We start from the raw sequence: 23,912 nt of genomic DNA, 5'->3' as shown, positions 1-23,912 counted from the left end.
GCGCGCGCGTGTGTGCGTGCGTGCGCGTATGTGCCTGTGTGCGAGCACGCACGCGCATATATTGGGACGTGGCAGTGACAGCGAAGATAGCGGAAAAACTGTGGATGACGAAACCACCGTTTTGTTGGGTGAACCTGTGCGCTCAAAAAGCAGGCTACACTCAAAGAACAACGACAGCGGCGAACACAGTCGCCGATCCTCGAAAATCTAGTCTGCCGGTCAAGAGCGTCAGTTTTTATGCATGAGTCATCGAAGTTTCCAGAGCAATCGCCGTTGCCTGCTTGTCTTCCACAAAGTACTACACAATTCGTGTTGCGCATATAATCGCATTGCACAAGCGGTGACAACAGACAACGCATAGAACCATTGGTAACATTCCTGTAAGTATCAATCATGCAGGCGCGTTTTGCGATGACTAAGCAGTTAGTAGGTGAAACGCAACCCCCAAGAACAGGATAAATATGTACAAGTTTCAATGCCTCCTCTTAAAAATTGTCGTCCCGATGCTACAAACACCAGCGCAAGGAACTAAAGTACATGCAGGAAAGACAAGAAACAAACACAGAAACAAAGTCCCAGAGTCAGCGTTGGTAGAAGGGCTTAAGACGCGCAACATATACTATTTCAGGCCATGAGCCACTGGGATTGCGAAATGCCGTCTGGCACGACATCATATTCCAGTGTGCCAATATGTCGGATCATCTTGAGGGGTCCGAAATAGTGTCACACTACACATGCCTATCACAGCAATTACAGTATTGTGGTACTTGGGAACCAACAGGTTACGATGCGAACCGACCAGCAGCATCCGATTGTCGGCCAGATGTTGATTCACGTGAGCGGAGACCAGTGGAAGAGAATGCGCAGCTGCGTCACATCCGGCTTCACGATCAGCAAGCTGAAACAGGTAAACCGGCGGTTGTCAAGTGGTAAAATTAATCTCCCTCTCCTTCTATAGATCGCTATTGTGGGTAACGGTTGCGAGATTTCTCAAGACGGCATTTGAAAATTCGCAGTATTTGCGTGCATTTCGCACCTATGCTCTGCATCATTTTATTGGGAATAAGATCATGAAATGCACAAGGGAAATATTTTTTTCCAGGCGATTTGCGGTAAGCCACACAAAGGTATAGTAAACAAATGATAAAGAAAGATACAAAATAGACGCATACAGCCCTATGTAATGCAGGTGCTGAATCATTGAGCTTGTGCATCTGTAAACCAAAAACCATAGTCCTCTGAAATGCACTCGGAAAACATAAACTTGCCTCGCCTTTTAGAGATGCCGGCCAGCACTGCAGCTTCACTCATTGAGCATGAAGTAAAACTCTCAGCCTGCTTTGTCGGTTCTGAATCGGCCAAATAGTCCTGCAATTACATCCAAGGCGAAGACAATCTGATCTCGCACTACCAGTCACCACTCATGTTACGCATTGACGACGCCCAATGTATGCGTTTACGATGCACCATTTAAAGTGACGTTTGCTCTTTGGTCTATTTTGTGTGACGCAATAGATGCTCCCGCACATCGCCGAGTCAGCGGAGGTGTTCATGGACATGATCGAGCCGTACGCCGACACTGACGAAGAGGTGAACCTGCGCCTGCAATTCCAAGCGCTCACTATGGACTACATCGGCCAGGCCGCCTTCGGCATCGAGACATGCTTCCAGCGCAAGGTGGACGACGTCTTCTTCACGACAGCTCGCCGAGTGCTACCAGGAGTGATGACGGGGCCTGCCCACATGATTGCACGTTCGTATTCTTAAATAATGAGAAAGGTTTCGCCAGCAGAGCGCCATGTTGCTGTAGAACCACAGTGGCGGGTTTTCCAGCAGAGCGGACACCGCTTTTTATTGCCATGGTAATCTGAAGACTCAGTCGCGCGCGTACTCCTAGAGGAGCACGTGGTTTGGCTTCCGTGGGCTATCGATGCAATCGAGAGGAGTGGCGTGGCAGCGTGATCACTGCGGCCTGAAGTGGCTGCTTTTTTTTTTCGTTTTCTCTGATGCAGCAGCGGTCACTTGCCTCACTAGCCTGATTTCGTAAGCCACAGCCACCACCAGTGTTGAAGGTGCAGGGGGCGCACTAAAGGCGAGGTCGCGCAGCTGTAAATCTCCTTAGCCAATGCAGCTATACTGCATCTGATGGTTCAACCGCCGCAGCGTATATATGAAAGACAGAATAGCCCACGTTGGATAACTGAAAATGTGTCCTTTTGGCATTCATTGTGTTCTCTGTTCGATAGAAATACCTTGCAGCGTTGCCATCGTTACGTTTTTATTCAGCATACATGGATCTACGGAGTGTTTTTTAAGTAGACGGTAAGGATCATTATGAATAGTCTGTGTGCGTTGCGAGCTTGGCGTTCTTACATAACATTGTTAAGGCGAGGCGAACAACCTTTACCACAAATAACGGGATCTTCTAAAGGATAAAACCAAAATTTAATAAAATTTTCTATGAAAACACGAGTGGCATATTATATGGCAAGTTTAAAGGCTGTCACATTTTAATGTGCCCCGTTTTTTATGTACTGAAAAACTGCAGAATTCGAGACATCTATATTTGAATTCAACGCCTAATCCACGCACTATCGAAATCGAGCGTGCCGGGAGTGGCCGTAAAGGTAGCCCCTCCAAAGGCAGATGAAACAGCCAGTGACGATGTGCGTGGCGAAGTTTGAATTATGCATGAGGCGGCGAGTAGTCGTACGGCACGTCGTGACCGATGCTTGGGAGTTACAACGTGCCGTATCAGCGTCTGCCGGGCGCTCAATTCTAATCTGCACGCTTTTCATCAGGCTAAGCTATCCGTTAGCGTGTCCCAGAAATCTCGGTTTCGATGTTGACCAGATTGAGTGTTGAAGTTCAATAATGAAGCTCTCGAACAGGGAGTATTCAAAAGGTGTCGTAATCTAGCAGCACTGGCCACGTCCGCCATCTTCTCAGAATCGTGGTTGCGAATCGCCTGCATGTTGCGCGGTTCGGTGATCACCGCTCTGTGGATTCTGAGGGGCGCTCTGATGTAAAGCTCTTCCAACTGTTCCTATTCCATTTCCGCCTTTAGCCTTCCACTATTGGTCAAAAAATATTAGGTCACGCCCACTTTGGTTGCCTCTCCCAAGACGTCACTAAAGCTGAGAAAACTCCCCATCTGTTATCACGTGTACGGAGTGATTGTGCATGATTAGGCCGTACAAAAAAAGATATGGGGTTTTACGTGCCAAAACCACTTTCTGATTATGAGGCACCACCTGGGGCTCTTTAACGTGCACCTAAATCTAAGTACACGGGTGTTTTCGCCCACATCGAAATGCGGCCGCCGTGGCCGGGATTCGATCCCGCGATTTCGTGCTCAGCAGCCCAACACCATAGCCACTCAGCAACCCCAGCGGGTGATTAGGCCAAACAAGAAGAAGCGTTCCTCCCTATTATACACTTTTTAGGCCACCTCCCTCTCACTATTAGTCAAAATGGTTTCGGGCCGCACCTACTTCACCTGTCACTCACGAGAGGTCACAAAGCCGCAGGAACTCATCTAATGAAAGTGAGGTGTAGGCACTAAAGATGCAATATTACAGCGAAAGAGACTGATTTTTTTTTAATTGCTGGAGACTGCCCCGTTCTGAAAGGAAGATAACATGGCTGGCTGCACATCACTCTTGCACTGGATACTCAGAGCTGCTTGCGAGAATCGATTTAATTGCGTGTAATAAACACGTTCGCACGGCAGTGTAACGTTGTCGAGCCCTTTAGGCACGCATACGACATCGCTCAGGCAACTCTTAATCACTGAGTACAGGCAGTGGCATTTTTAATGGTTCATTGGATGCCACCGCAACTTTAGGTAGGCCATCGCAAGCTAAGTAAAAGGAAGCGCATCAATCGCAGAACCCGGCAATACTTTCCTGACCGGGTTATCTACTTTCACTCCGCTGTCTCGGCCCCACCGAAACCCTTTCCACTTCTGCGTGATCTTCGCCTCTTGTCATTCTATGAGATGAGACAAATATGTTAAGCTATAGGCAAGGCTATCTGTTTCGAAAGCAAACATACGTGGCCTCCTGTAAAAGAAGTCGCAGTTCCGCCCAAAAGGCAAAGCATCGATTGCGATAGCCAATTATGACAGCCATATGAAGCAAGCATAGGAGTTTTATCGGCCGGATGAGCTCAAAAACATTGGCTTATTATCTGAATTAACAAGCGCAGTGTCATGCACGCTCAGGCAACACAGAACTAGTGTGACAGCAAGCAGCTATGCGTGTACATTTCCTGTTGTGCGAGCAGTTATGTTTTTCCGTGCCTTCGACAAGGTGGCGGACATAGCTTTGCTGGAGCTGGGTAGACTGAGATTGTGATTTAAAATGGCGCTTGACATTTTGCATACCCCCTATACTCCGCAATGTTAAAAATGCAACACATTGGGGTGCAATAAAGCGTGACGGTCATAGAGAAAACTGCCTTCATGGTTATACTGAAAGGTTAATTAAATGGTTTGTAGTATTAGTCTTCGCAAGCTCGTTGTATTACCAGCAAACTGTGTACGCCTCGCTTTACAATTATTCAGCAATAATGTCGCGTTCACTACCCACGTAGTGTTCTTATAAAGATCTGTGTGGTCTTCGAACACACCCTGTATCTTTCTTTCACGCATGGGTCAAATTATGAGGGAACCTAGGACAACGCATAAATGCAGAAATTTTTCAAACTGCGTCTCCCAATGACGCAACATTCATCGTCAAAAATGGAACCACACCTAATCGGCTTAGCAGTTTTATCGCAACCCCATGTGAGGCAGCCTCCCCATGAATTGGCTGCAATGTTATTGCCCAACCGCGATTCAACACTTCGTAATATGAGGATGAATGTGCACGTATGCACTCAAAGATATACACCGTAATGCTTTACGGCTATATAGAAAGAGTACAGGAACATTTAGACGGCATTATTTTAGGAACCAATGAGCGAGCCGCTTGAACGACAGGCTCGTGATTAAACGAATGTGGCAATGGTTAAACTGTTTTGCCATGTAGCGTAAAGCATTACCAGTATTACCTGTATTTCTGAGCTGCTCTATACATAACTTTTCTTATACTCTCCGGACAGAAGAACAGGGTAAACAGAAGCCTTACTTTTTATGCACTGCGTGCAATCCTTTGCTAAAGAACATGACTTAAGTGTTTTGGTAATGAAAGGGTTGTGCACAGTATTAGAAACAAGAATATGGTAGTCGACGTCCTAATTTTTTCTGCTGCGTGTATGATTTGTAACATCTCAGGGACAATATTGCAGAAGCTTGATTTGGGCGAGTTGGTTTTGCATACTTGAAGAAAAGTGCGTTACGAAAACGCAGACTGAAAGAGTACATGTACATGTACATGTACATGCGGGTACATGGACTAAAAGTGTACATGTTTCTCTTTTGGTCCGCGTTTTCGTAGCGCTTTTTTCTTCAAGTATTGTAAGGTGCCCAGAGAACGGAGTGTATTACCTGCTGAAAATTGCAACATTGTTACAATACTGTTGATGTTTGATTTTCATTGAACTACGCAAAGATGACGCATAAATTCACATGTCATCAATAGTTCGTACGTTTCTTGGTTTAAAAGAAAAGAAAGAAACTAAACAGGAAGACAGAATCGTTACCTTTACCTCGAGTAGAAGTGCAGGCGTTGTTTAATATGGTAAACTGCTTACAATTTATGCTGCGGACTGTGACTCTCCTGGGCACGTAAATGTCATTAGGACTGACGAGCTGAGCCATCATTGGCGGCGAATTTTCTGTCCCCGCCTTTTCTGCAGAGAGCACCACTACACTGGGAAATATCATGAAGCCTTTCTACTGGTTTCGTGGTCAATTCAGCTCACCTACCTTCAAGGTGTTCTCGAAGGAGACCACAAAGATGATCGAAAAGCGCAAGGCTCACCCTAAGGTGCGTTTTAGTTTCATTTATTCCAAAATAACTAAAAATGTAAGGGAGAGAGAAAGTTATTGCAGACCCCAAAGGCAAGAAAGAGAAGCAGATACACGGCCGGTTCGCCTGTTTGCGCGAGGAGTAGTGAACGAAGAAATGGAAATTTAGAAAGAGGGGAGAGAAAGAATAAAGCATCTGCATTTGTGCGTAGATGTACACACGTGCTTTACAAATCGTTCGAACTTTGTCGAGTTGGAGGACCCCACGAACGCTCTCTTTGAGTGCTACTCTAGCCCCACGTACGGCCACGATATAAGGACCTTCGGTTCTCGAAGCAGTATTGAGCTGAAGGTGAAGCACTGGATACAGCAGGGAGAAAAGTACGGGAAGTGTTTCCACAATTATTGGCGATGATCGATAAAAGTGGGAATTCAACTTGAAGTGGCCGCGCTCATGACGAGGGGGAAAGAAGTAAACATGCGCGACCTAGGAATACACCATGAAAACTGCCTTCTTATTGCGCATGCTAATATTTATCAGCCTCTCATGTGACTAAAATAATTTCTGAGTACATAGTTTTGGATTTAATGTGATCACGAAAGTCCACCGAACTGCAATACAAATTGCGTATGTAACAAAAGTGGTTCAAGAGGTATTGGCAGCGCTACAAAACTAAAAAAAAGTGGGAACAAAGCGCAGCTATAAAATCAAACTTTAGAAATGATGAAATACAAACTCGAGAAACACTACAGGTCCCATCTCTTCTGCGGATACAGGCGGCTAGAAAGATGCGCTTTGAACTGTGAAAACAATAGGTACGATTTTTGTTGTTGCTTTGACTGCCTGAACAGTTTGTATAAAGAAACGCTCAGTTTATCCTTGTTATATTCGCAGATTCGAAAGCCAGATATTTTGCAAAATTTGTTGGACGCAGAGCTAGAGGAAGAAGCACGGAGTGAAGCTCCGATCAACGGTGGAGCTCCAGAGACGGGTAAGGGATATGCGTTGGCTTTGTGGGACGTGAGATTCCGGGGATTTGGCATCTATCAGTGGCACAAGTGCGTGAAACAGTGAAGTGCCCTTCGATGGTTCTCATTCTTGCTTTCTGTCGTTCTCACAGATGACGGTGAGATAAAGAGGGTTCGACGAGCCCTTTCTCCCAGAGAAGTGATCATGAATTCCACCTTGCTCTTCATGGGAGGGTAAGACGCGCTCTTGTTTCTGTATACGAAACTGCGTTATGTCGCAATACGCTGGCTGAATAGAAAGAAAAAAAGACAGAACGAAGCTCTAAGGTACGTATTGTGCAAAGTATGAGCACTTTATCTCAAATTTTGTGTTCCGCCCTACGGTTAAGCGCATCGGCATGCCAAGAATGACCGCATTATCGAACATAAAACGCACTTACATTAAATGTGACGTTTCAGTAGAGATGCGAGCAACAGTAAATTGTGGAATTTCACTAAATATGGACTTCTACAATTCATTTTGCATTAGGTATTCAATTCGGAACATTGAGTTCCTTCTTATCTTGAACAAAGAGTGATAATAAGGGTGGATAATATTTAAAGAGGCGGATGCAAAACACACTCATTAGAAGCAAGTCGCTGCAATGCGTTATTCTGTAGTTTGTAGAGCTTTTAACCGAATTAGTGAGGCTGTAAGCATTCGAAAGCTTACAGCTGTGATAGCTTAAATCATCCTCGAAGTGTTAGAGCGTATCCTGCGTTTTCGTCCAGGGAACGATGCCATGGCCGAACATCCGCAGATGCTAAAGGCAGGTTCTTTAAATAGCATCTCTATAGTGAAAATTCGTGTGCTGCAATGGCAAATAGCAAGCATAGTACCCCACCCTAATCCGCAGATTCGAAACGACATCGATTGCCATGTGCTACCTCACGTTCCTGCTCGCCAAGCACCAGGACGTTCAAGACAGGCTCAGAGAGGAAGTGACTGAAGCTGTAAAGAAATCGGTACGTCAGAAGCGAAGCAACTAACTTGGGTCTGCATTCACAAAATTACACTTCAGTGAAGACTCCTTGCCATGGGCAGGCTGCCTTCACTAAAAATACATCCAGCATCAGAATTGGCTGGTACTCACTCTAGTGAACAGTTCGAGCGCTAGAGGGTTTTCGTGAATACGAGAACTGCTCTGTTCATTCCCAAGAATGTGCCCTTTGTGCTGAAACAAACAGCGCAATAATTAAGCAACCACAAGTCGCTCTTCGAAAGTGTTCGTGCTATTTGTTGTGCAAAGTCTTGCTTTTCTTGACTTCTTTTTCATACTCGTATCAGCTGTGCACTTTAATGCGAATGCCCCCGAGTCGTTCGCCGTGCACATGAGACCTAGCTCACCCAGATTGAAGAAGTTCGAATTTGGGCTTCACGGTAACACATTACGGATATACAAACAGCGCAGAGAGAAAACAATGCGTTCCCCTTGCTTTTTCCTAACTCTTGCGCTGCTGGTACATGCGTTCATAGGGCAGCAGGCATTTAGGTTTTCATGATTGTATGTGACGTTGAAATCTAATATGGGCACACTCTGGAAGAAAGCTATAAATAAATTTGAAAATTCTTCTTTCGGCCGGGACATTATTATTAACGGAAAAATCGGTTGTCAAGAATGAGCTCAATGAGCTCGGTCATTTTCGTTTAAGTTATCAATTCTAGCAGGAAGTACCTTGTGGTATAGAAGCCACCACATTCAACATGTCATTCCTGATTATCATGTACGTGATCGTTGAAACACAAGAAATAGACAGAAAGCCCTGTTTTCTATAGTGCAGCAGTGCTTAGGGAGGAGACAGTAACGTCACTATCAAAGAATAACATAAAAATTTAAAAGAAGCCATAGTTCTTTCCGTACGACTACATTTCAAGGCAGTGACAACATTAGAAAACACGAAATTACCTGAAGTTCAGCGTAATGGGTCTGAGGATTTTCGAGTACAATACTCCTGCCATGTCTTGTCGGATAGACTGCTTTACGTCATGTCCTGGCGCATTTTTTTTTTCGACATATCTTGTAAAGGCATTTTAACATCATCCTTTGATATCCACGGATCATTGTCTGATTTTTACCACTGCATCGTGTCTTGGTTCTGTAGCATTCTTGGTACTGCAAAGGTTAAGTGTAATATTGCTCTGCTGCCCATACTATATCACCTTCGAAATTACCGGTGACATTTCCCTGTTTACCTTTTGATACACCTTCGTTGGAATGCCAATTCTTCTTCCTGATTTTACGCTGCCCTCAACAATATCGGAGTTAAGTTAAATACAGTTTAAGTGGAATATTTCATACCTTACTAACAGATCGCAATATGTGGAAATGAAAGGAAACAAATCAAAGATTCTAAATGTAACATCTGGTGTCCCTCGAGGGTCTGTGTTAGGACCTGTATTGTTTCTTTGTTATATTAATGACATCAAAAACGGCCTTAATGATAATATAATGGTTTGTTTATTTGCACATGACTGCTTAATATACTCTAAAATCTCCTGTCATGACGACCAATTAAAGTTAGGTTCAGCACTGGAATAAATCAGCAATCGGTGCAAGCGATGGAAAATGAAAATAAATTACGAAAAAAACGTTTATGCGCGAATAACTAGGAAAAAAAAAGAAATGTGTTACATTACAATTACAAGTCAGATGGTCAACCAATAAAACAAGTGAGCCACTTCAAGTATTTAGGTATTACGATATCAGATGACTTATCTTGGAAAAGACGCATCACTAAGACGGAGGCTTAAACTTGCTCCCCGAGGTGTTTACCTAACTGCATATCTGGCATTGGTACGTCCCGCGATAGAATATGCTAGCATAATATGGGAACCGTATAAGAAGAATGAGGTAGATCAAAGTTAAAAAATACGGAGGCGTGCAGCGAGGTTTATTATGTCAAAAATTAGGTACACGGATTTTGTGACTGAGATGCTCACTCAACTGAACTTGCCCGAGCTTTCATTGCGGCCAAAAGTGGCTAGACTAAAATTACTTTTTAACGAAACATAACCGCTTCAATTTCGCCACTCAAAGGTACTTACAAAAGAGAATGTCACGGATATAGCGGTCCGTTAGGTAGAGCCACGAGGACGAATATATGCCCATACCTTCAAAGGTTGACTCATTTAAGTACTCCCTCTTTCCTAAAACGATTGAAGATTGGAATGCGCTACCGCATAGCATAACGAAAATTGATTCTCTAGAACAGTTAGAAATATCTGTACTGGCCTATTATTCTTCTATGTGACCATGCTCACACATTATTAGCTTCTGTGTGCAATGATAGGTAGCATGTGTAGCATGACATGATTGAATTGATCCTACGGGATATTGACGAAGTTCCTGTGTGTGATGTTGAAAATATGATTTTGTATGGTACAGTTGTTGCTTGTAGTATTCGGTGCCTGTCATACAATGCTTATATTCTTGTGTAAAATTGGCATAACTAAGCAGTTGTATTTCGTGGATTGATTTGTGTAGCGTTCTTGTTTGTAGCGATCTTTGAAGCTTATTTTATGATTACTCCATCCTGTATCGGCCTTCGGGTTAAAGTATCAATAAATAAAATAAGTAATAAATAAACTGTTGCTTCCTCACTGTTCCCGGTGTCCTAATGGCGGATGCCATTTAACCTAATTCAAGGTTAGGTATATATAAATAAATGTAGCTTCTATCTGTGCGTTGTTCTCGATGTGAGTAAGTTTACAGTTGTAAGCGCTCATATAGTGTCCTTTAGTTTTTGGGCAGTCCTACACTTTACGCTATGTTGCAACAATGTTACCCTATAAATTCATGAATCCCTCCATTCCGGGGGTTATTAAGAGCACCCTAATTGCAATCTCGACAACAGTGAAGCCGCAGTGGACTTAAACTCTGCAGCAAATATATCATAATGCAGGCCCTGCTGGCTAGGCACCCGGAAGTCTTTGAAACTACCGCGCTGACACCGAATCACTGCTCAGACTAGTAATCGCATAACAGGCTTCGCTCTTTGCTTCCTGTTATTAATCATCTCTAAACTTCTCAGGCCAATATAATGTTGAAGCAGGCAAATGTCTGAACTAAACTGGACAGGCAAAATAGGAATTTGCAATTCATTTATTCGGTCTAATGCTTTTGCTTTGTCACGTAGTTTTGCGCATGTAGTAGATTTGTAATGCGTAGGTTTCTTCTGTAAAGGAAGCTGATGTCACTCGAGGTTGCCTGCACCGTTCTACTCAGTCCGCTCTCAGCCGCTGTCTGAGAGATAAATAAATAAACATAAAAATCTGGCTTTGAAAATAAACGGAAAGAAAATAGCTCGGGTGCCGCCACTGCGTTTTTTTTTTTTTGCTACCAGGGCACACTTGACTACGATATGCTTACGAAGAAGCTGAGGTACCTCATCCAAGTCGTGGAGGAAGGCCTGAGGCTGTACCCTCCTGGTGTGGCGTAAGTGGTATATCCGAAACCTTGCTTGCTTACATTGCAGGCACACGTACGTGTTGAGCGAGGAACTCGGCGAAATTTTGCGCACCACGCTACCTGAAAATTTTAAATCCGTTAATGTGACAGCTCCCTTATCACATCAAGATGAGCTAATTTGTGACTGCTCATTGCGCCTGTCTTCAATATATATAATTTACTAAATAATCTGTTGATAACTTGTCCCATTCAGATTTTTTTTATCGCACTAACGCCGACAATTTAGTTTGTCACCATATGTGCTACGATATCGCACGCTTATGAAACCATTTTTTTTACTAACCAAACACTCTTTGTGATGGTTAACTGCTTAAAACCACGTAAATAGCAGTGGTGGTGGGACTAGCATATAATTTAAATCCCTGCATCGTTAGACCACTGCTTATTCAAGTAGAGTATCTAGTGCGTCTAGTTGAATTCTTTAATTTATTGCAGATTACTTTGAGCAATTCATTGCTAAAATGGCCAGTAGTGTACCATATTATACAGGGCGTCTGTTTTATACTATGCAGTTTGTAATCGAAAGGCTATAAGCCTAGCGAAGATTACATGTTTGTGGAGGAGTTTCTAGGTGAGTTGAACACTTTCCCTCCAATATAAAGTTCCACGACGCTTACAACAAAATATCTCAAATAACGTTTTATTAAAACCTCATTACAAGGCAGATGGGCTGGCCATCGCATTTTATTGCACTCAAACTTTTATAATACTGATATCATAAGATATTTTACAACAATACTGGCATTAATAAATCAAAATACATGCTTAACCCGCATTACACATCCCATCGCCGTGAACATCCATTAAAAGTAAGGCCAATGAAGTCAAGAACGAACTTGTTAAAGTATTCTTTTTTTCCAAAAACCATAAATGAATGGAATGCTCTGCCTCAGGATACCGTTTCTAAAACATCAAATTCAGCCTTTTTCGAAGAACTGCTTGACATGTGATCATTTCGCGTGTTTCGATGTTTTTTCTCTTTTTTTTTCGCGTTTGCTTGCCTACTATATGTATTTCCGAGTGTAGATGCGTTCATATGTTCATGTATGCCCATGTATGTGTGTATGTATGTACATATAGTCTATTTCTTCTTTTTTCTCCTTTTTGTTTTGGGATAGTTATGCTGCCTGCACTGCATTATTCGTCACCGTGTTTTTTTTTGTTATGTAACCATAATTACAACTGTTTAACATGTGTATTACTTCCCCCCCACTGTAATGCTCTCAGAGCGAATATGGGACTGTATAATAAATAATAAATAAAATAAATAAACTGAGCCCAATTGAAGTATTTTTAATTTTTAATACAATTTAAAGCTCAGTAACGCTACTATTGAAACCTAGAGCACCGGGAGTGCAGGAAAGGCAGCCCCGCTATCAGGTGAGTCGGACACGTCCCATGACAAAATGCATCGATGGGTTTGGAAGTGTGTGTTGTGGATGGCAGATAGTGGATACGGTACGCCTTGAGGACGACAATCGGCCATGATGTGCCGTATCAGTATTTGCCATGACATGCCATTGTTCAAACTACGCCACGCATTCGTTGCGGGACGTTTGCCTATAACGCTATAGCTGGGCTGCCATTTCTGCGCTCCCGGCACGCTAGGTTTCAATTAGATTGAGCGTTGAAATTTAGCAACGCGTATATAAATTTCGGTGCGATTTCAATATTTTCGGCAAAGGGTGTGTTATAAGATTTTACTGCTTTTAAGTTTGCCGTGTGCAAAACTGCCTCCAATGTAATGAAGAACTATGGGAGTAGTTGTTAATCGCTTTCTGCAAACATGCTTTATTCGCAGCAATGTATGTCCGCCAAATCTTAAACCGGCATGTTCGCAGAGCTCATAACGGCTCGATAACATAAATGTGTCGTCTCAAAGAATTGACGCCACATGTATCCTTCGCAGATGATGGGCAATGGTAATGCAATTAGCAACCTTTCTTATGATGGGCTTGTAATTGGTGATAACAAGTTTTATATCTTATAATGATTATTAGGATGGATCATTGTACTCCCAGGCCATGTCTCCTTGCCACCCATGAATCCCGAAACGTTATAGGTGCACCATGAGACAAGTGGCTATCTCGCTTGCAGCTAAATTCCGAATGATACCACGACCACGCATACCTTGTAGGCACTGCTTGCCCACGGATTCTCCGTAGCAACCTTTACTGTACCTAGCACCCTGGTTCCAACTTCGCTGCTATAGCAATCCGCAATGTGGCCGCGTGGAAAGCGGAGGTGTCTGTTTCTAATGCGACATTACTTCTTCGATATATTTCAGGCTGCATACCTTTGCGTCACCTTGACACATCCATTCTGAAGGGATGGCCGAGAATGGGCATATACAAATATGAAGTGCGCAATGCAGAATGTGTCTGTCTGAAAGCATAGATGTTGTGGCAAATACCCAGGGACCCTTGTTCTCTACTATGCCAGACAGCCGCCAGCCCATAACTAGTGGCCTAAGCTAGTAGATAAGTTGGGCCACTGGCCTAAAGACGTTACATACAAACGGACAAACGGGAAAGCTGGCAATGTTTCCAAAGAATAATTATCGCATAAAATAACATGTAGCATGTGTCACCCATACACGGCTCCCTCCAGTGCAACATCGCGGAAAGCTGAAGGAGACTTCGAGTGGAACGGCGTCAAGTTCAAGGCGGGCACATGCATCATGTCCCCAACGTACCAGCTGCACAAGGATCCTCGCTACTGGATTGATCCGGATACTTTCGATCCAGACAGGTAAGCTTTATTTAGCCATGCTGCACACACACACACACACACACACACACACACACACACACACACACACACACACACACACACACACACACACACACACACACACACACACGCACACGCACACGCACACGCACACACACGCACACACACACGCATGCACGCACGCACGCACGCACTCACACACATACACACACACACACACTGCTTAGTAGAAATACTGCTTAGAAATTCAATGCACGGTGCGCTCGTGCGCAAGGGTCGCTTCTATTCGTCCTCCTCCCCATGCGCCATGTCTTAGTTTTCAGATAAGCTTCTACGGTGCACAGTCTTCACTGACATTATTGCCATCTTATCGGCCATACGCACAGCCTGCTCCGTGAGATGTGCACCATGCTGGATACTATAGACCACGTGCTTTGTGCACGCCCGCTATACTTGCGAGAAAGCTTTCTCCGTGCCTATCATTTGCTGCTCGCTGCAATTGATATCTTTCGTTTTCTACCTCGGTGAGTATGGACCCATCGTCGCCATTACGACGCAAAATTTCATACGGAGCGTCCAAATGACCGGCCACAGGTATCAACTTAGGAGTGGCGCTGCGGAAAAGCACACAGGAAGCACAGACCAACCGCCCGGATTGAGTAGACACGACGGCTTGATATTACGTGAAAGGTCACGGGTTTGGTTGTTTTCCTCGCTAATCACTCTTTGTTATTTTTTTATGACTAGGCTTGAAGAATGTCGCCTCTCAAGTGTCTGATTTTTTCTTGTCTTGCAATATAATAGCACCGTCGAGCTGAGACTGCTGACAGTTGATAATGCTCTCCCGTAATAGGTGGAACTGCCCGGAACTCAACGATTCTTGCGAACTGATGAGTCGGTTTAGCACACGCGTTTTGTCGCTTCGAGGCCTTCCGCTGCGAAGGAAGAAATGTTCGCCCGAAAAGCCGGTAGCCCGCCGAGAGTCTGCCATCAGAGTTTGGCGTTACCTTCAGCCACATAACTACCTGCATGTTCGTCTTTGTCGAAAATCCCCGCAGGTTCAGCCCAGAGAATGAGTCTTTGATCCACGAGATGGCGTTCCAGCCATTTGGCGTGGGGCCACGGCGTTGCGTGGGTTTCCAGATGGCCCGCTTGGAGCTTCGCTACACCTTCGCCAGACTTGTCCAGCGCTATCGCGTCGAACTCGGCGAATCTCAGAAAGTAAGTTGACCTTCTAACAAACGTCGATTGCTTGACCTCACCGACCTTCGATGCTAGCAATAGATTTACGTTACATATGCTCTATGTCCGTCAGTATTAAAAAAATTGAAGCAGAACCAATCCCATGATGATTGCCGACAGTAATGCGTTATCATTGAATAATTATGGCTACACGAGGTGTCACCATTGTCGAAACAAGTAATGCATGAGGTGTGTGTTGAGGCGGGCTTGCGCGCTTCCCTGAGAACGCTCGGTGAGATCTAGCGCCGCCGCTGCGAAGACTGCATGTGTCCTCCGAAATGCGTGGCTCGCCCTGCGTACGAACGCTGAGGAACGCGTCATGGCCGCCATCCGGCTCCTCTCTCGCGCTTCTTTCTAAACACACTGCGCCATCTAGTGGCACTGCTGAGAAGTCGGGGCTTTGCCTCCGAGACAAGAAGCGTGGCGCACCGGTGCCTGCGAACGCGGTCTTCTGTCGCTTGCCGCACATTCTCATGGTATCTTCGACTGGTCGCTTCCATCCCCCGAAGCAGAGTCGGGCAGATCCGGCGTTCCCCGAGCTCAGAGGTAGAGGACGAGCGCGCAAGCCGAACGTGTGACTCGCTCTCGCAGGAGGCAATGGCAGATGCTAAACCACGTGACTATTACCAACGTTCGATGTTTCACTTATCGAAAGCTCCCGGCGCTGCCGGGAAAACCGGCGGACGCGCCGGCGGGACGAGCGTTCGTCGCAGTGGCCTAGGTTGCCTAGGTTACGGTGGGCCGTCGCCAACAGCAGCGACGCGGCTCTGCGATGACGTTTCAATTTCGACGACTGCTCCGACGACAGGGCTCGGAGCGCCTCAGAGCGTTCGAAGATGGAGGAGAGCAATCGAGAAGAACCAGCCGAACGCAGGGCGGGCACCCTCTTTCAACCAGCCGAAGACAACGCCGCTCGCGAGAGCGCGCCAGAGCGCTCAGAAACGACCAGTCGAAGATGGCATCAGTGTCACGTATTCAGTGATCCAAGTTGGTGAGGAGTTTATTGAAGATCGGGACATACCCAGTGCATTCATGGCGCAGCACACTAAAGCGTTGGCCTGAAAGGAGTTCATTGAAGAGCGGCACATGCCCAGCGCGTTTGCGACGCAGCTCGCTAATGCTTCAGGTTGCTGTCATTCAGGAACCATTGTGACGTGGTTTTGATTCCGGTCAGTATCGGAGAAATTTAAGGGATCTTTCTCGTCATTGTAGAGTGGCACATTCCTAGCGGCACATGCCTATTTTCCCAAGTTGGCGTCAAAGACGTTCATTGAACAGTTGCACCCACCCACTGGCGCATAACCAGTGACGCAAGTTGGCATCAAAGAGGTTCATTTTAAAATAACACAGACCGAGCGGCACATACCTAGTAGTCAAAGTCGGCGTCAAAAAGCTTTTATTCAAATAGCGGTACCTACCCAGTCGCGCATGTACAGTGGCCCATGTCGGCATGAAAGAGGCTCGTTGAAAAGCGGCACGTATGCCCACATTGCCATCTACTCTGTGTTCGAAGTTGGCCCAATTGTTCGTTTCGAACCCTCTAACCTCTGCGCGGCAGCGCGATGCGCTAGCCATTCGACTACGGACCACCTAGTGACGGACGTTGGCGGGGAAGCGGTTCGATAGATAGATAGATAGATAGATAGATAGATAGATAGATAGATAGATAGATAGATAGATAGATAGATAGATAGATAGATAGATAGATAGATAGATAGATAGATAGATAGATAGATAGATAGATAGATAGATAGATAGATAGACAGACAGACAGACAGACAGACAGACAGACAGACAGACAGACAGACAGACAGACAGACAGACAGACAGACAGACAGACAGACAGACAGACAGACAGACAGACAGACAGACAGACAGACAGACAGACAGACAGACAGACAGACAGACAGATAGATAGATAGATAGATAGATAGATAGATAGATAGATAGATAGATAGATAGATAGATAGATAGATAGATAGATAGATAGATAGATAGATAGATAGATAGATAGATAGATAGATAGATAGATAGATAGATAGATAGATAGATAGATAGATAGATAGATAGATAGATAGATAGATAGATAGATAGATAGATAGATAGATCCCAGAACGTGGGTGAACGCATCAAAATACGTTTGCGACGTTCATGTTCGTCTCACGTCGTCACCGCACTTGGTTAAATGGAACTCGGGTAAATAGACTTTGCATATAGTGGGTTCTCTAAAAATTTTGCCAACTATAGCAGACGTCTTAATACGCCTAGAGGCACCTTCTTTTGTGGCAAGGGTGACAACTACTTAGTCGATTTAAAAAAAATGAAATTGCTGGTCACTGAGTGGACCTTGGAGAAAGTGTAAGGCCTTTCAGTCACAATGAGATCGGTAAATAAATGTTTATGTTAAAGTTCCGGATGAACCATTACCATTAGAGAAGCAACGAAAATGGAAGCAGTCAGCAAGAGCGAGAGAGAGAGAGAGAGTGAACTTTAATAAGCACCATCAGTTTAGTTGGCTGGGCCTCGGCCTCCCACGATGGGACGTCGAGGTCTGGCCTCTTCGCCGCTTCGTAGGCCTGCTGGGTCGCCCAGAGTTGGTCGTCGAGATGGGAGCTGCGCAGGGCGGCATGCCATCTCGACGAGAGTGTCACGGGATTAAGGTCTTGATATTGGTGTTTGCACCCCCATAGCATGTGGGGGAGTGTTGCTGATTCAGTTTTACAGACCTTGCACGTCTAGCTCGGGTAGATGTCGGGGTATATAGTGTGATAGCGTGTGAGGGAGGGCTATGTATTCGTCTGTAACAGGGGAAGGGTGGTTGCCTGTGCCCTGTTTAACTTGCGGTGAGTGGTGGGGAAGGTTCTTCTTGCGAGGTAAAATGACTTTACAAGGTCGTTGTATCTTGTAAGGCGGTCGCGTCCTGCGGGTGCACCTGCACCGTCTCCCGCACGGTTGACTAATCCTCGTGCTACGGAGTGTGTAACCTCGTTGAGGTTGGTGAGGTGCGGGTGGACAACGCCGGCGTGTGCTGGGATCCAGACGAGGGTGATTTGATTTTCAGCCGAATGCGGGGCTTGTCGTAAGATACGGAGTGATTGATGAGAAATACGACCTTTGATGTAATTGTTGACTGCTGCGCGAGAATCGCTCAGTGTGGTGTGACAGGCTGGGTCAAGAGTGGCCAGGGCGATGGCCACTTCCTCGGCCGTCTCGGCATTTTTGGTAATGATGCTGGCAGCATGTCGGAGCAAGCCGCCTGCTGTGGTAACCGCCGCAAAGCGCCGTCCATCTTGGTACTCAGCTGCGTCGACGAAGGTGACGCCCGTGGTGTTGGCGTAAGCTTTGATGAGGGAAGTAGCTCGTGCCTTCCTGCGTTCTTTGTAGTAGTCTGGGTGCATGTTTTTCGGAATAGGGTCGGCATGTATCCATTGCTGAATGTTGCGTGGTATCGGGTGTTTGTCTCCATGTTGACGGCAAGCAATGTTTTTATTTTTAGGCAAGATGCATCGCAACTTAATGAACATAAAAAGCATCTGGTCTAATCTTGTATGTTTTTTAGCTTACAATCTCTCCATTATGTACAATGTCTTCTTATTTCTTTAGCTGAAGAACTTGAGCCTTTGCCCTGAAGAACTTAATTCCATTTCAATGGACTCAGTCAGCGCAAAAATATGGCTAGCACCAAAAGAGTTTTCCCAGATGCTCGGTATAACTTGTCTTTCACTTGTTTCAAAGAAACCTGGCTTTTCAGATGTGGTATTAATTTCTAGAGTTTCCCTCAGTACTCTGATGAATACTGTCACCGCAATAATGGCAACCATGGCAGCTTATTATCGATCATCTTATTTCGGCTTTCACCAACTTGACTTGGCACTCAAGGTGATTAATTGTGAATGTGTTTGGACAGAACTTCACAAATAATTTCTTGCGCAAGATGAGAAGAAGCTTAATAGTAGGTTACAATTCTTCTTGACCTTCATTATCTGGAAATGCGTACTGCTTAGCCTTAAGTGAATACCGATTATTAACCTTCTGCATACATCCAACTCACCAAGTAATGAATACATTACCTGCTAAAATAGTTTTGGATATAAAAATCTAATTGCTGTTCCAGCTCGCTGTCCCAAAAATAAACACGGCACCCTTAACAACCCTGCAATATCTAATCATGTACTTTACTACTCCCGACAATGGTTTTGTAGAGGCTTTGATAACTGATCACCACCCAGTATTCGCACGTTTAACCTGTGTTCCATGTACTACTGCTACAAGCTTGAGCATTAAAAACTGTAATCCATCATTACTTATTCACCTAATTGCTGCTTCAGATTGGTGCCGTGGTTGCTCAGTGGCTATGGTGTTGGGCTGCTGAGTACGAGGTCGCGGGATCATATCCCCGCCACGGCGGCCGCATTTCGATGGGGGCGAAAGTCGAAAACACCCGTGTACATAGATTTAGGTGCACGTTAAAGAACCCCAGGTGGTCGAAATTTCCGGAGTCCTCCACTACGGCGTGCCTCATAATCAGAAAGTGGTTCTGGCACGTAAAACCCCATAATTTAATTTTAATTTTTTTGCGACGTGGGAACTGTGTCGTAAGCCTTTCATATATAAAAGAAAAAGACTAGCAATCGATTTTGTTGTTGTTGCAGCAGCACTATGAGTACAGAACGCAGAGTTAGGACTCCCGAGGAGCAGTGTAAATGAGAGGAGCGACAAAGGGAAAGGAAATGGCAATACGGCCAGCGGCGGAGCGCTGTTAAAATTATCATTACTCCCATTGCTACCATTACTTTAAATTGTCGTTACTAACATTACTCTAAAGCAATAATACCTTGCATACCCCCTTAGCAGTTGTAGTGGTGGTATTCAACTGCTTTGCTGGACATCCACACTTTTGCAGGACCGCGATTGCTCGCCTGCTTGCTCCTCACTGAGGAGTAAATTTCTTTTCTCGTCGTCCGCTTTCATTTGCAAAGGCAATACGTGCACCTCATGTCAGTATGCATAAACCACGTCTGTAAGTTTATTTTTGCGCAATAGTAAACCGAAAATGAAGACGGAAAGTTAGACACATGTTTGCGCATATAAAGAAAACTATATTTATGAGGTTTTACGGGCCAAAACCACGATCTGATTATGAGGCAGGCCGTAGTGGGGGACTCCGGAAATCTGGACCACCTGCGGTTCTCTACCGTGCACCTAAATCATGGGTGTTTTCGCATTTCGCCTCCATGGAAAGGCGACCGCCATGGCCGGGATTTGCTTCCACGACCTAGTGCTCAGCAGCCCAACACAAAAGAAAACTATGAATGACATATATTAACTAACTATATCCTCAATGGGGAGGTTCTCTAAAATCCATATGCTGTGTTTCTTAACGTTGTTGTTGTGACTGCATTCAGCTTCGTTCCCCACAAACCTAAGGTGACAGTAAAGAAGAACCACTGTTTTGTCCGGTTAGCTTTTAACCATTCATCTGTTTTTATGCGCTTTATTCGCAGGGGGAAATGAGAATGGGCGGCTACGCCATGCTTTCTGCACCAGAGAACGGACCTTGGATCAAGTTCTACAAGCTGTGAAAACGGACAAGCAGCCGTACTATAAACAAAGCAGCCCTATCTATGGTACTTCAGCGTAGAAGTGTTTCATTGAAAAAAAAAATGTAACCCAAAGAAAAACGAGAGACACTTATCTTTTAAAAATTATGGTGAACTGGGGTAATTCTTTGCTGATCCGTAAGATCAATATACTCACCACTGTGTGAGTAATGTATATCGAAATAGCTAATGAAGGAGCGTTGATGGCAGCACAGCGGTACCAAATTGCCGCAAGAAAACACAAGTTACACTCAGTCACTCGTTTTTCGTATCGCACTGTGTCCCAAATAGCCTTAATGTGACGAAGTTGCGTTAAGCTTGCTGCTTTTTGCCCACGGAATAATGCACTGTGTGTTTCGTTTATTACCCTGTGATTCCATCTATTAAATGCCGCGCGCGCAAACTGGGGTACTATTAAGTATGCGATTCTGTGTTCGTATACTAGAGAAAGCCCATTTCATTTATTGCTTTTCTGTAGTTTCCGCACGTAGATCTCTTTCCAAACGTATGTTGCTTTTAATAAATGCAGTATTGTTAAATATGCGGCGGCAAGAGAAAAAAAAAGTCAGGAAGAACACCATATATACCAGGTACAGTCGAAACATACAAAACTCTGGTTGGCCTTAATTAACGCCACTGCATTTCTGACAAGATTTCTGTGCAGATTCTGTACATGAACGAATACTAGCAAATTATAGTGACTGACCTATACTATGCTTACAATGTCGTCCGCACTAAACCTTAGCTATCACATAAAATCAGTAACTCCGTGTTGTTCACTTATGAAAGGAACTGTGCTTTTTAGAGGAATCACCGCACAGCCCGTATAGGTGGTGGGGTCATGATCGCGGTGTCAGATGGTATAACCTCGTACCAGGGTCCGCGTTCTTCACCTCTTGAGGTTCTGTGTCCATATACCTTACTTAGAAGGATACCTTTAAATGTGCCAGTTGCCAATCACCCAAAAGGGCGCCTACATTGGTTGATGATTTCTTCGATTGTTTAAATGCACAGACAATCAGAGATCCAAACGACACATTTTCTTTATTTTACAAAATTTCAACTACCCTGCCGTATTGTGAAATAATAGCGGTTCTTTGGCAAGTTCTGATTCAGCGGGGTGTGCAGTTTTTATAGAATTGTATGATACCATTATTCTTCATCAGCTTGCGAAAGAGCCCACTCAATTAACTTGTTCATCAGCGAATACATCAGACCTTGTACTGATGATTTCTCTGAAACATATTTCGCCAGTAACGCTTTTGTCCAGCTTCAGTGATCAAGGCTTGCGTACGGGCTAGTTGATATTCCATGGTTTCAAACATCACTTACAGCGCATACATAGACAAAGGATCAAAAGAATGACGAAGACAAACGCTTTTTGAAGAAACCGCTATCTTAGCTTGGTATTGTAAGTAATGCACTAGACTTATCATTGAGGCAGCAGGTGACTCAGTTAGTAAGCCGTCAATTGCATGAACAGAAAAAGAACGGGTTTTTCTGAGGTCGCACATGCGCTTTCGTTCATCTTAGGCGACGGTCATGGTTTCTTTGAATTTTGAATGCATATTCATGTCGGTTTGATGCTTTGTGGGGGGGTGCTTTTGTCTTCGTATCTCAGTATATATGCGTGTTACTTAAGATAAAAATCAGTTGGAAGTACAGCGGCTGTCTTCGTCGTTCTTTTGGTCCCTTGTCTATATTTGCGCTGTAAGTGATGTTTGATTTAGTCATCATCCTGTTTTTCAATTTCAGAGCACCATCATCTCAAATGTGACCATAAACACATTACGAAGTAATCCGCATTTGTAATAAAACTAACTTCAAAGCAATTATTGCTGAGCTAGTAAGCTTTGCTGATGAATATTTTCCAAATTTCCGGGAGTGACAATTTTTCAAGGACCATAGTAAAGGCCTTCGTATAAAGATATATTGATGTTCACGGTATACGTACTTGTAAACGCGCGCCATGGTTTAACTTATATTTAAGCCGTCTATCAAATTATAAGAAATGTAGGTTTCCTCGCTGATTTCAAATTACAACAAAGGCTCTTCACAGCGCTAAGCATACATGTCGAACACTCCTCCTACCTTGTTAATCACTAATGCGCGCAAATTCAGGAATATGATCAACACACAAAAGCGTAAATATGTAACCTTGAAATATGAAAACGGCGTCTAGTTCTTCTTGAGCAACGCTATCACGCACTGAATGAAACAATTTCGCTGCATTTTGCTACTTCATCATCGTCTACCCTTCTCAACATTCCTTCTTCAACATTTCCATACACCTAATCGGTTTTATATGTCTGAGAGGACACTATACTAAATTTATCAGTAAAGCGAAAACGTCTTCCTCGTCAGGTATTCACAAAATTAGGTAAAAGTTGATAAAGAGTAAAGAACTTTATCAGGTAACGATGTGTAGCTTTTCTCTCACAGCCTGGATGCCTAATTACCTCATACCTGGAAGTTGGGAAAGTTGCCCCGGTGCATATATATCCGGTGGTGTTTGCAGTCTAATTAACTACAGGTCCATTTTGCTCACCTCCATTACTTGGAAACTGTTAAAGCACGTTAAAAAAACGAAGCTTTCTCTTCCTCTTCTTTCGGCTTTTCCACTGCTGCTGCTGGTGCTGTCGTGGTCTTTGTGTATATAGATCCATATACATGGCTGAAGCCCGACAGAAAGGAAAGGCGACGCAGCAAGCTCGTTTGGACCTTTCTATTGCGTCGCCACAATGCCCTCTAGACTACTGTATCATCCTTTACCCCCCGCAAAAGAATTGCGGAAACTGCAGTGCTCACAATTGTACTAAGGTGCAACTGTGCAGAGGGTAGATGGAATGCTAGAGGAGGAGGAGGTAGGGAGAGGAGCCAGTGAATAGGTAGAACTGGCGCAGTCACACAACGAGTCAGTAAGAGCCGTGTCATTCTGCCCTCGAA

At 44.5% G+C, this 23,912-nt stretch overlaps 1 protein-coding gene across 1 annotated transcript in view; it reads left to right on the top strand.

The window, feature by feature from the left end:
• The window catches only part of LOC135914508 (cytochrome P450 3A14-like), a 41,377-nt gene extending 18,180 nt beyond the window's left edge, over window positions 1-23,197 (top strand). The window contains exons 5-14 of the mRNA XM_065447394.1: window positions 782-907; window positions 1,516-1,753; window positions 5,803-5,933; window positions 6,810-6,906; window positions 7,036-7,117; window positions 7,780-7,888; window positions 11,267-11,358; window positions 14,002-14,142; window positions 15,183-15,345; window positions 20,871-23,197. Coding sequence (XP_065303466.1) covers window positions 782-907; window positions 1,516-1,753; window positions 5,803-5,933; window positions 6,810-6,906; window positions 7,036-7,117; window positions 7,780-7,888; window positions 11,267-11,358; window positions 14,002-14,142; window positions 15,183-15,345; window positions 20,871-20,948 — 1,257 coding nt within the window. The 3' untranslated portion in view covers window positions 20,949-23,197. The remainder of the gene's footprint in view (window positions 1-781; window positions 908-1,515; window positions 1,754-5,802; window positions 5,934-6,809; window positions 6,907-7,035; window positions 7,118-7,779; window positions 7,889-11,266; window positions 11,359-14,001; window positions 14,143-15,182; window positions 15,346-20,870) is intronic.
• The last annotated feature ends 715 nt before the right edge of the window (window positions 23,198-23,912 follow it).

The sequence above is a fragment of the Dermacentor albipictus genome, chromosome 8 (assembly GCF_038994185.2).
Source record: "Dermacentor albipictus isolate Rhodes 1998 colony chromosome 8, USDA_Dalb.pri_finalv2, whole genome shotgun sequence".
Taxonomy (NCBI): Eukaryota; Metazoa; Arthropoda; class Arachnida; order Ixodida; family Ixodidae; genus Dermacentor; species Dermacentor albipictus.
Note: the sequence above shows the minus strand (reverse complement) of the source record. Positions and strands in the feature narration are given on the sequence as shown.